Source organism: Melospiza melodia, chromosome 1 (assembly GCF_035770615.1).
Source record: "Melospiza melodia melodia isolate bMelMel2 chromosome 1, bMelMel2.pri, whole genome shotgun sequence".
NCBI lineage: Eukaryota > Metazoa > Chordata > Aves > Passeriformes > Passerellidae > Melospiza > Melospiza melodia.
In genome coordinates, this window is record NC_086194.1 from 22,809,520 (window position 1) to 22,823,084 (window position 13,565).

At 37.7% G+C, this 13,565-nt stretch overlaps 1 protein-coding gene across 1 annotated transcript in view; it reads left to right on the plus strand.

The window, feature by feature from the left end:
- The window catches only part of ZNF804B (zinc finger protein 804B), a 225,516-nt gene extending 212,331 nt beyond the window's left edge, over positions 1 to 13,185 (plus strand). Inside the window, exons 3-4 of the mRNA XM_063150924.1 lie at positions 2,904 to 3,034; positions 5,613 to 13,185. Coding sequence (XP_063006994.1) covers positions 2,904 to 3,034; positions 5,613 to 9,285 — 3,804 coding nt within the window. The 3' untranslated portion in view covers positions 9,286 to 13,185. The remainder of the gene's footprint in view (positions 1 to 2,903; positions 3,035 to 5,612) is intronic.
- The last annotated feature ends 380 nt before the right edge of the window (positions 13,186 to 13,565 follow it).

Consider the following 13,565-nt stretch of genomic DNA (forward strand, 5'->3'; position numbering starts at 1 on the left):
TCCTAAGCAGAGCTCTGGCAGTGCAGCTTTGTTTTTTTTTGCTGAGGGGATGTGCAGGGAGAGCCCTTTCTCTCCTCAGACTGTAGAGCTTTGGATTTCTTGGGTTTCAGCTCCAGTTGATGAGTTCTCTGCTATGCTTACCTACATTTCTTTTTCTCTTCTCTACTTCTCTGACACATGCTGCATGCCATTAGAGAGCAAAAATTACTGCTTGAACTCCTATTCTTAGTGTTGGTCCATTTGCTTTTTTGATTATCATCCTGACTGTCAAAGGAACGAAACGAGATTGCTTTGCAATACTGCTCTCCATAGCTCTCAGTTTCACACTGCTCTTTGTTTCCTTGACAGGTAGAAAGTGTTTCTGTTTTTCCTCATGAATGCTTTAAGTGTGATGCTGAACAGCTCACAGTGACAGCTAAAACATTGCAAGCTGCCCTAAAGGGCATTTCTCAAATGTGTTTCTTTGCCCTTTCTTCACAATGGACATGTTAATAAGGCTCAAGACTACCTATGTTTTTCTGTGGAGAATAGGATCTTTACAGCTTAAATATCGTTACACTCTTGTAAATATTACCTAGGTGACAGAACATTTGGATTTGTTCTGGGAAGTTTCTTCTATTTATTTTTTAGCTTTGGCTTTAGTATATTATTTTAAAAGCTTTTTTTTTTTTGAACCAAAAGTAACATTGTCTTACATATTAATCCATTTGACTGTAAATTGCAGACAATGAGGTTGAAGGAGGTGAAGACTAAGAGCTTTAAAGAGGGCTTTGCAGCTGTCCTATTTTAGAGTCTAGTTCCATGAAGTACTGGATGTTGGGGCTGATAGAAACTTTGCAGAGAAACACAGATTTGACAGACTGTAGATAGTTCTGATGAAATGGTTAAGCTTTCATCAGGCACTAGGCAGCACAATGATTACAATGATTCTTGGTGGTTGGTGGTGCACCAGTTCCTCGAGCAACTTCATGGCTTTCTCATCCCCATCCAAAGAGTGTCTGTGCAAAACCATCAGCATGGCTGAGAGCCAGACACCCATCTTAAGCTCCCTGAGCAGATAATTTGTGGACAGCCCAGCTCTCCCTGTCTCCAGGTCAGTGCTCAAAGGCATTTTTCTTGGGGTCCAAAAGGCTGAGAGCAAACAAAAATCTTCTGCTCTTAGTCTCCCAGCACTTATTTTTCTCTCGCAGACGTTATCTGACTTTTTTAAAAATCCCATACTTGAAGGACAGCTGATGTGACAGTGGTGAGAGATGCTCACTACAGCTTTCCAGCACTCTTCACGGAAAGAAATTACAGACCTTGTATGGCCTGTTTCCGCCAAGTGTTTTTCCATGCCTCTCTGTTATGTCTTTGCCACTAATTGGATTCTTTCATCTTGCCTGGACAATAAAAGAACCTGTCATCTCTTTAGATAGTGGTTTTCACCCATTTTCTTTGTCATAATCTATTGGCAAAAGCTAAGCCTCTCTCCAGAAAGCACTTCTCTCATGCATTTATAATTTTCTTGACCTCTACAGTTTGAGGATGCTTTGCCTCCAGCCCTGTTTTCTCAGAAGCAGGCGCGTGTGGGCCAGTGTTCAGCTCTGTGCTGTGGCTAGACTGCTCCCCATACCTGAGCTGCAGAAAGCAGAATTTACTTTTACCATGCTTGGTCAGCCTTCAATATATCCTGCTGATGCATATTGACCTTCTGGCCCTACAATAGTGAAACAACAGCAAGAGATGATGGCAGTGATTTGGATGTTGATGCTTAGGTGGTGGTGGACAGTCAAGTAGGCATAGATGCTGAAAGACAAGCAGCAGTTTAAAAATGACAGAGATATCAGAACCTTTCTTCAAATGTAATTTCCGCATTTGAAAATTTGATAATTTAGCATTGCATGGTGTTGATACAGTAGTTCTAAACTACACAGATGAGTGTAGCCACCTCTGGACCAAGGGGCGAATGAATGCAGCAGTTTAATTTCAGTCCTGGTCCTCAAAGCTTCCAGTTTGGGCATCTGACTGAATACACCACAGCTCCTTCCCTGCTTGCAAACATTTTTCCCCCAAACACTGGGGAAGTGGGGAAGGGGGAAGGCATTCCTGCCATGGAGTATGGAAGCATGGATCTGAACTGGGGAGTTGTAAGGTTAGATGTGACTTGCTGGCTCCTAGAGAGCACAGTGAACTCAGAGACAACTGTTTCTGCAGAGGATGCTGTTGACACTTTCTAGTTTACATCTTCTCCTTTCATTTTCCTTCTGTTATCAATAGTGCAAAATCGGGCAATAAAAAAATATAATAAAGGCAAAGAATTTTTCTCTCTCCAGCAGCAATTACCTGATTTATAGATGTGTGAGGTGATTTAAAAATTGTGAAAATAACTATAAAAGAGTTTCTTGATCAAATATTTCAGACAGTGGTTCTCTCATCTGAGGAAATAATACAGCCTTTAAAAGATACAAAACAACAGATAAGCCCCCACACACCTGCGCATACATGTCCAAGTAGAGAACTATAAAATATATACACATAGGAGCTCAGAGTTATTCCAGTATATGCCCTTGGATTACATTTCAACAGGATGAATTAAATAGGAACATGTTGACCTCATTAAATGGATTCTAGTTTTGTGTCTGTATTTGTACACAACAGAACATTTTTGTATTCATCAGAAACCAAAAAAGCTGTCATTCATACATAGGCACCTATCAGATAAATAGCAGAGGGCAAATTATGCTGTCTTGTTAAGCAAAAATAACATTTTCAATCTCTCATCACTATTATAGTATTTTAGGTATACTTTTATTCTCCATTTACATACCAACTTCACAATGAAAAGTGAATAAATTGAGTAAGAGGAACTGTATCTGGTGTGTACATCTCTAATCCCTTCTGTTTATATTCTTTTCACACAGAGATTGAAAGATTTAAAACAAAGAGAATTTGCTCGAAATGTGGCTTCAAAGTCATGGAAAGATGAGAAGAAACAGGAAAAAGCACTCAAGAGACTCCACCAGCTTGCAGAGTTACGGAAGCAGTCAGAATGGCAAGTTTTTAAAAATCATATGGAGTTTTAATGCCCTCTTTCCTCCCTTCCTGAAGAAATTATAATATTTTTACTCCTACACAAGTTATGTACAGAGATTGTGTGTATTGTAACCTGTTTTCAGCTGTCTTCAACTCCAAATGATCCTGTTCTGCAAACCATACATTGAAATCCTCTGCCTTAATTACATGCTGTTTGAAAGTTTGTAATTTTCTCTCATGTAGGTAGTTATTCTCACGCCTTCTAAATGGAGTGCTTTGAAGATGCTTTTATAATATCACCATTTTACCTTACCCAAACTGATGTGAAGAGATTAGTATGACTGTCTTAACATTTGATTGTAAGTTAATGGGAGAGGATAAACCCTTTGTGAATAATTTTTACTACTTTTAAGGTACTGGGAGTATTCTTCAGTTTCTCTGTAGGATAATTTGAATGAAAAACAAGTAATTAACTGAATTAAGTTGGCCTAATACTGTTAGCACTATTGATTAATATCAAGATAGAGGACAAAGATCGCAGTAGTAAACCTTTAAATTTGAGAAATCTTTCTTTAATGACAAGAAATGCCTCAGTAGAATAGATTGACATCAGACCAATTGTTTATATTAATCTACGACCACAATGAGTTAATCAGATAAATAAACTGGCATTGTTTTAAATTCATCTGAAGACTAATGTACCCTGGAAATAACAGCATTCAGAGTTTATTACAAACTCATTTTGGCCTATGTAATTGCTTTTGAGCAATCTGCTGAAATATAACAGTTTAGCTCTAATATATCCCTTTTATGATTATGACTCCATTTCATACAAATCTGCTGAAACAAATGTAACTGCCTGTGGGAAGCTTCCTTTATGCCCACACACTTGAAGATGTAGCCTCAGATAGAGCAATAATATCAGTGATAACAGGAAAGCCAGAAGGAATCTGGGAGGGAAAGAGCAGCTTTGCTTTTAGGAAGAGCCTGGAGTCCATAATATTTTGCACAGAGTGTGGAAGGGAAGAGCTTGCAATTCCTCCCTGTGATCACTAATAGGCTCAGAGGAGGCTGAATGCCGGGATTTCGGCAGAGGGGCAGCACTCCCAATTGCTCAGGAAAGACAGAATGTCAGCCTTTGTGAGCAGAAGTCCACACACATATAATTGTTACCATCCCTGGGTACTGTCTCTCAGGCTCCAACACAGTTTCTTACAATGAGCTAATTCAATCTGACAACAAAATTATTGTTAATCTTGGGCACGGAAAAATTTTATTTTTCTATTCCAAGAAGACTTTGAAAAGGATTTCTTTATGTTTCTTTATGCCTTCTCCAAGAGAAAATTATTCCTCATGTACAAATAGGGGTTAATTTGTATCTCCTGATGCTGAATTTCTGGCAAAGGCAAATATATTCTCTGAAATGCACACATATTCTCACATTATGAGTTGACCCCACTCCAGGGAATCTTTCTGTCTTTCCCATTGTTGAAGATCAATGTATTTTCATAGCACTTATAAACCATGACTGCCAATTATAGATAGCTTATATGCAAAGCTAACAGTTTTAATTTATTTACTTTATTTATTTAATTACTAATTTATTTATTTATTTAATTTAATTAAAATGTTTTATATTTTTTATCAAACTCTTAATTTAATCTGGTTCTATTTTTTTTTCTTCTTAGTGTACTGAGGTACCACACTGATAGCAAATGTAGATAATTAGTCTAATGAAATGTGTTTACATTATATCTTAGAAAAACACTTTTATGGTTGCCATATATATATCACATCTTTCATGGAAAATGGCTACAGTCTTTTCAGTTTCAGTTAATTATCTGCTTCAAGAAATCAGTGGTTTGCCTTTTTTTGTTAAGGGCCTAGAATAGGTAACTTTTTTCTTTAATTACAAGAATACGAAATAAGATTTAAAATCTGAGATATTGTGAAAATAGGAATAATGTAATTAATGGAAGTAAGACACAGAAAATGTATCAAAGTAAGTCAAATCATGGTTGATTTGAGAGACCAGGGAAGCTGTGATTTTCTTCGCCCCCAAGGGTGACAGTTTTAGTATTAATTTCTCTGAATATTTTGCAGTCATTTATTGTGGAATAAAATAAGAATCTACTCTTTAAAAAGTTAAACACATTCTTCCCATAGCAAGCAGAATATTTCTCTTTCTCTTTTAGAGTTTGATTTTGCAGATGCTCCAAGTGGAAGCGTCTCTTTTTGAATATAGCACAATTTCCTTTGCAGAGGCTTTTCAGAAAAGCAAGACTAACCACAGATTAGGTTCTCCTAAAGATAAATTCGGAGTAAAACCAATATTTGTTCTGCTTGTATATTGGCATAACTGAAAAAGAAAATTCATGTGCTGACATTAAACATTTAATTGTCTCTATGTACAGACTGTCTTGCCCATACAAAATTCCAAACTGATGACAAACTGCGCGTTTGTTGAAACTTAGCTTTACCTTGTAAAAGATTGAGTGACACCCTCCTTCACCAGACAGACACTGTAAAATGCAAGCTCTGTCATACCTTGGTTACTCAATGCAGCTTTCTTTTCTCCTTTATTTTTTACCTTAAAGCATCACTGGGAGCGGACCATTGCTCAAAGCCCCCCGATTAGTCATGGAAAAGCAGCAATCACCAGACGGCATTTTCCTGTACAAGGGCAGCAAGTTTGCGGCAAGTTCTCAAAGAACCACCACAAGCGAAGGACAAGGCTTCTCCAAAAGCATACTGGAGAAACAGCAACTTATAATAAGCAGGCACCACCCCCCAGCTGAAAGACACCATGCGCTTGGAAACCGCATCTCACAAAAGTTCCCATACAGCAACAATACCTCTCAAAGGGCAGGAGTGTCTTTTTCATTCTCTAAAAAGGTCCCTTTGAAGCTTGAGTCCTCTGCATCAGTCTTCAGTGAGAACTGTGAAGAAGGAAATGATTATAGTGAGTCCCCCAACCATAAAAAAAAGCAAACTATTGAGGGCTGTCATTCTGTCACTCTTTTGGAAGAACAACTGAAAGCAAGGTTGGATAAAGAGTCACCTATTGCACAAGACCAAATGGATTTGGATAACAGTGCATCAAGTCATGTAGCTGCAAAACCTAAAATGCTAAAGGAAAATGATAAAAGTAGTGATAGGGAATCAGAAGAAAAATTCAGAGCTAATCCTTCCTTTTCTAAAGTCAAAATACCACTTCCAAATTTGAATTTTTCTACTTCATTGAGAGAAACAGAGCAAGAGAGCAAACTGAATGAATCTGATCAATTCTTAGAAACTCCCATCTCATCTTCATGCCAAGCTAGCAATTTTTGTACACAGTTGAACACCTATAAGCACAGTAATGCCCACCTGTCTGCCCAGTTATCTGAGCTCCCTCGACAGCCAGAACCTGAGCTGACCTGTTCAAGCAACATTAATGACAGTCCTGGAGTGATGAAGAGAGAAAGATCTTTGGAGATTACAGAAACCACAGATAGAAATATGGAAACACTGGAAAAGGAGACCATGGTTAAAGAAGTTAAGCCCCAGGCATTGCCTTTCCTCCATGTGGTGAGCAAAGACGGCACCACTGCTCTGCAGTGGCCTACAGAATTACTTTTGTTTACAAAAACTGAGCCCTGTATTTCATATGGCTGTAATCCATTGTATTTTGACTTCAGACTCTCTTTAAATCACAGGGAGGGTAAACAGCATGAAACAAACAAAGCAAGCTGTAAAAATCTCTCTAAAAATAAGACTGCAGATGAATATGAACCCTCAGGTTTAATAAAACACAAGCAAATGTCAAATGAACAAGATAATCAGTTGTTGAAACCAAAGAAGATGAAAGGTTCCCTAAATCCAAGAAAGGCCAAGCAAAAAGCTGAGTCAGACATAGGGAAAGAAATGAATGAAAATGGTAAAAAATATATTCCAGATTATTTGAATGAAAATATACCCAAAGTGCCTGCTTACCTTGATGTCTCACAAAAGGATTATGTGACAGAAAAAAGTCTTTATACAACATCACTGAGGAGACCTTTAGAGCATTATTTCCATGGCTGTGAAAGAAAAACTCAGAACATTAGAAATGAAAGCATTTCCTTTTCTGCTTTTATGTCTAGGATTAAAACCTCTAACTCTGAAAAACGCAATTTAATTGATCCTGAAGAAAAATATGAGAACCAAAATGACTCCAGATCTCTTCAAGATGTGGTCAGCTGCAGCAGTGACATAAGTGACAGTGGAAAAGACTCTAGTGAAAGTTTCTTTAGTTGTAAATCCAGTTCAAACAGCAAGTATTCAGATAATGAAGGATGTGGAAGTTATACAAGATGCTGGAGATTCTCATCTCCTCAAAAGTCCTTGTCTGGCAGACATTCCAGCTATTCTGACACTTCAGTTAGCAGCACGAGTAGCTACATGAGTCCCACATCAAACAATCACAGAAGAAATAATTTTCTTTGTTGTTGTAAAAGAAAAAACAAGACAGATAAAAGGCACAAACACAGAAAGCACAAGTGTATTTTCACTTCAGATGATACAGATGAGGATTATCTTTGTCATAGTAGAAGTCACAGAACTAGAAACTGTATTCAGAGTGGCACAATTAAATATCAAAGATGTTCAAGACATAAACTTTTACAAATCAGAGACAGGTCTAAACACAGCAGATGTAGACATCAGCATTTTGGCAAAGTGCTTAGTAGGAGTAGAAGCTGCCACAAATCCAAAAGTGGTTCCACTAGTGATTCCAGAAGCAGTGAAAGATCATCTAGCAGCAGAATATCAAGATGCAGCAGTTCAGGATCTGTCTCAAAAGAGACTGACAACTGTGACAACAAAACAAAAGAGGATTCTGAGAGAGGTTCTAACACTGAACCAGGAAAGGCTGAAACTGCACATTCCAACTCTCTGAATGTTAATAGTCAGTCAAAAAACTTTGCCACCCGCTCTTCCAAAAACCTGGCAAAAGACATATGTGGAAAAAGAAAGTCAATGACAGCCAAGTTACTTTTAGAAAGAGTCCAGTCTAAGAAAACCCAGGAACAAATGCATGATCCAGAGAGATTTTCAATCAGTAGTGGGATAGAATTAAAGGATCACTCACAAAGTCACTTTGCTCTTCAGTTTTCATCATCAGTAAATGACATTGCAATGTTACCTTTGCCAGAGAAAGTGCTAAGCAAAGGCAAAAATGACATGAGACATAATGAAATCAGTTCACTGGAAAACAGTGTGAAGAAAAACAACACTGAAGCATCAGAGATAACAAATGTTACTCTTTCACCTGGAACTGATTATGACCATTGTGTTCTTAAAGACATAATTCAAATTGAAACAGGCTATCAGAGCCCAAGCATAAAAAGGAACACAGCAATAAAGGAACAAACCAGTCTCTTCTTTAGTGAAGTGCAGCCCTTTATACAAAGCTGTGATCCAGTACCAAATGATTTCCCTGGTGCTTTTCCCTGTAATAGATATTCTGTTGCTGATTCAACAGAGACCAAAGAAGAACTACATGATGTAAACATGGACTTGAACCGGGCAGAAGGCAGTTCAGACTCTTTTTGTGACAATGCTATGCAGAAGTATGGTGATACACTACATGACCTAGAAGTGTACAGCACACCCACCTCCCCTCCTTTAACACAGCAGCCTATCACATTTACACCAGAAGAAGTAGACAAATACAGGTTGCTGCAGCTGCAAGCCCAGCAGCACATGCAGAAACAACTTCTGGCAAAACACCTGAAAGTTTTGCCTGCCCCAGGACCAGCTGCCTTCTCTGCAACACCAGCAGTTCCTGCCCTGCCTGTTCAGCAGCAGGCCGCTGTCACCACCATCCAGCACACGCTGCTGCAGCGCTTCGCTGTCTCGGCATCTGTGCACCCCCACGGCGGCCATCTCTCCCTGGCACCCCTCCACCCCCTCTCTCAGGCACATTTTGCCCCCATATCACTGTCCCCTTTAGCACCAGCCCTTATTCCCACCCACCCTGCTTTGCTGACAGGACACCCACTGCACTTGGTGTCTGCCACTCCCCTCCACCCTTCCCCACTGACCTTCCCTGCACTGCCTCACGCTGCATACATCCCAGCCTTATTTACACCACACCTGAACACTGCCACTCCTTCTGCTATACACCCAAATCACTTAGTTCATCCCTTATTCCAAGGACAAGAGCCCCATCACTATTCTTGTTCTATCCAGACCCAACAGTTACCTACAGCAAAAGAAGTTTTCAGTGTTTCTAGCTACTTAAACTAGCCCAAATGATTTCATCATGGCTCCAACCCCAAATTAAAATAAAATAAAGCACTCAGCATTCAATCACCTCTGAGGGGAAATCTACTGTTCTGCTGAGAGCACAACAACAAAGATTTTAAAGTCCACAATCTGGCTGACAGCATATGAATGTTGATTTTATTCTTGTATCACTGAGGAAAAGCTGCTTTAAAGCCTTTCGTGGTACTATCACAAGAAGAATGGGTGGCCAGTGTCATTCTACAGGATGCTTTAAAAGAATAGCTTGAAGTGAAGTCTATAGGAAAGGGAAGTCAGTAGGAAAGGGACCACAGCACCCAGACAAAATGGGATCAATATCAACACTGATGAGAGATCTAAAGTAGCACAATTTAAGGCTGAGCAATCTTGGCACACCTCAAAGATTTGATTTTCTGAGTTTGTATATGAAACAGTGCCTGGTTTGGTTAAGGTATTTTGAACTGAGTTAAAAATAAGGTATCTGGGACCAGCAGACCCTGGGGCTGTCTCCTGGCCAAAGTAAACAGGGGAGACTCAGAGGGAGGGCTGATGAGTGAGCACTAGAAGGTGAGGATCACAACACCACCTTGAAGACACTTTAGTGATTTCATCCCTGCACATGTTGCTTGGACAGTGTAAAGGAACTGCAGTCAGGTTGTGGGCACATAACAAAGCATTCCCTTAGCACAGGGAGCTCTGCACTGGCAGAGGCAGGCTGCCTCTTTTCTCTCTGAGCCAAGCATCCAAGAAGGCTCACTGAGAAGCCAAGTTTTTGGCACTGCCTGGGCATGACTGTGTCACAGGGCATGTCAGGGTGAGCCACACCAGCCCAGAATTGCCAAGCAGCCAGTGGTACCTTTGAACCCCAGAGGTACTTGGCCAAAATCCCCCCCAAACAGAGCTCTGATGTGTGGAAGAGTCTTTCCCAAAGAATGTGTCAATATTTTTCATCCCTTTCACAAACAACAGAAACAATTGGCTGGTCCTATAAGATCATGCAGATATTCATAATGATGTAGAAGTAAAATTCTGATAAAAAACTGGCTCTACAGGTTGAGACTAGGAGAAAAACTTGTTCAAGCACTCAGCCTTTAAAAGTTTATTGAATCCAAACAAATATGTCGAGATTCTCGCATGGCTTCCCAAACTCTCAACAAGTAAATTGAAATTACGAATCAACAGGGTTTGAATGCATGTATCCAACCTTCAGAGTAACGTGTGGCTGAAATTGTTGTAATAACTGTGTATCTGGAAACAGATGAAGGCTACAGCATCTCTTTGAATGCCATAGTTTGACATTTTTTATAAAGTTTCTAACTGAACACAGGATATTTAGCATGAAATTAGTTCATAATTATGGTTAGACTGCAAGCATGCTTCCCCAATAAAATTGGACCATGAAAATCCAACACACAGTACCTGTTTGTTGGGATTAAAAATATTTGAAATAATTTCAATTCATTTGCAATAAGTGCACAAATAAGTATCTTTCAGAATCAATATAAAACACATTGAAAAACTTTGGGAAGAATTTTAATCCATTATATTCAGCTACCTGAAGAAGCTGAAAACTCTAATTGCAAATAAGTTGTGTCTTTAAAATATAACAGAACCAATTTTCTTAGTTTTAATCAAAATGCATTGATCCATTGCAAAAAAAATGGAATTATTTTAATTTCTGTCTATCTGGAGCTTCTTCAGCATAAACTGATAATATGCCAAACTTTTTGAGTTACTTTACAAGTTGTGACTCCTATTTTTGTATTTCCAAGTAGCTTTAAATATTTGGTGGTTTAGCTATTGAAAAAAAAAACCAGAAAAAAATTATGGAGACTATGCAGAAGCAAAATATTTTAGTGTTGAAAAAGGTTGGTGGCACCAGCACCCTCAAGCATATTTTGGTTTGATTCCCAACTTATTTTTTAGTCTCATTAACAAAATGGATTCATGCCTTTTTGGTGTTACTTATCTGTATGTATGTAGCATATAAATTATATTTATTTTTCTCATTTAAATTGTAGAGTAATTCTTTAATTGAAATTATTGCCTCAGAATTAAGGAAGTCAAAAAAATTTATTTGGGAAGAATTTAGAAGTAAATGTTTCCAGAGTTTAACAATTCTTCCTTTCAATTTTGGCTGAAAATTTTCCCAAAATAAGGCCTGAATTTACAAATATTTTCTGTACTTCCAATACTTTATTTTCTGAGAATCAAACATATTTCACTTACTCTGACTCAACACCTCTGAAAATTTTTACTTGCTTGGATGGAGATCACTCACTCAGTGGACCACTTGGACACATTAGTCACAACTCTGTAGAAACATTCTGAATTCTGGACATCTAAGGCAGCAGGTCAAGCAGTGCCCCAGGAGGGGCTGACTGGGCTGTGTGGCCATCACCTGCAGCCCAGGGATAATTCCAGCATAAAAGGTGGGACATTTCCAGCCCCACAAGTTTTAAATTTGTGCGCCCAGTTTCATCTCTGTTGAAGTAAACCCAGCTGTTCTCATTGTGTATAAGAGTTCATTTGTACCCTAGGCAGATAACACCAAAAGAAAAATATGGAACTGAAGGAATGATGGGCTAATCTCATCTTTAATGTGTGTACACGTATTTTGTATTCCCACTTCTACCAGAAAATGTTAATACTATAGAAATTTCTGTGGCAAGAAACCTGACCAAATCTAACTTAACCATATCCTACTACATAGACCACTTATGGAAAATTGATGTATTTGTTTCCCTCAATGTATGCACCATACAACGGGACTCTAGAATGAATGAAATCCTAGGATTCCCATGCATCATTGTACATACCAACATGGTAGGGCAAATAAATTGACAAGGAAGAATAATTTTAATTCTTATAACATGGGAATTAGAATTTTGAGATGCATTAATGGGGAGAAAAAGAGAGATTAGGAACAGAAAGAGCACAACATAAAACCAGTAATCACTGATTATGAAACACAGGCAATGTCCAATATGGCTCTTAGTACACAGAAGGGATTTTCTTGGAGAAACGTAATAAAGCTATTGGCACAGCTGAAATTATATATTTTCTCTAATTGCTGTCATATTTTTTCTCATCAGTAATGTACTTTAAATATGTATCATTATAATTATTAAAAGCATTATTGAGCCTGATGTATGGAGTCATGCTACAATTTTGATTTTATTTAAAGACATTTTTAAAAGAGTTATAGTATCTTTATGGCAGTGATATATACACACCAATTTAATAATTTATTTTAGCTTGATTGTATATTCTTGATACATAATCTAAGGAAAGAGGTCACCCACACCTTAAAATTCAAATTAAAAAAATTTCCTAAGTGACACCATGATAAACTTTTTTGTTGTTGTTTGGGATTTTTTTTACTCTGATGCATTTCTGGAATACATTCAACATGTATATTTGTTGTGCAGACTTGCATAAAAATGCCATTTGATCAGATTGATTTTAAAAGTGTCAAGTTTATATTTAAAACTGGATAATACTCTGGCTAGTATAAAATGTAAACTAGTTATTTTGTTTTGTATTCTCTGTATAAAGTGTTTTATATTATACAGTAGCTAAGTGAATTGCACTATTGTACATGCAATGGGACTTTTGTTTTAGCTTATTCAAGGAATCCCTGGGAATGTAGTTTAATGCAATAATATTTTTTTTCAATAAAAAGGCTTACTGGTATAAAGAGTGTCACTCATGTATTTTTAATGTGAAGCATACCAAAAGGCAGCAACCTAATAAAATGCAGAATGATGCAAACATATTCTGTATTTTAATTTCCAGAACTGAAATACATTTAATTCATTACTGTGGTTATAATCCTGAAATTTCATAGGATGTTTCCTAAAGATTTTAGTATGTGTTACAAAAGTGGGTTGTTTAAATGGAACTGAAAATAAATATTCCTTACAAAAATTATTCTATCTATGTGTTTTTTCCAAGGATTTTTAATGAATAAATATTCTCCTGAGTATTTTTATGCACTGATCAGTTTATTCGTAATTAGACATACAACTCATCTGTCAGGTTCCCCAAATAATTGTATAGCAGATCCTTTGGTAAAGAATCTAACTGTAGGATTTACAAATGTGTCATTCATTCACTTTTCAATCATTCTTTAAATCTTCAAACAGTTATGATAAGTATCACTTTATCCCACATTTTCCCTATAACCCTGAATTTTTCCAGTTTGTTTGCTGCATCCTTTTCCATCTACCTTTCATTTAACTTGTTTTCTGACACAAGGCTTTTGGTTATGCAGGTAGTCA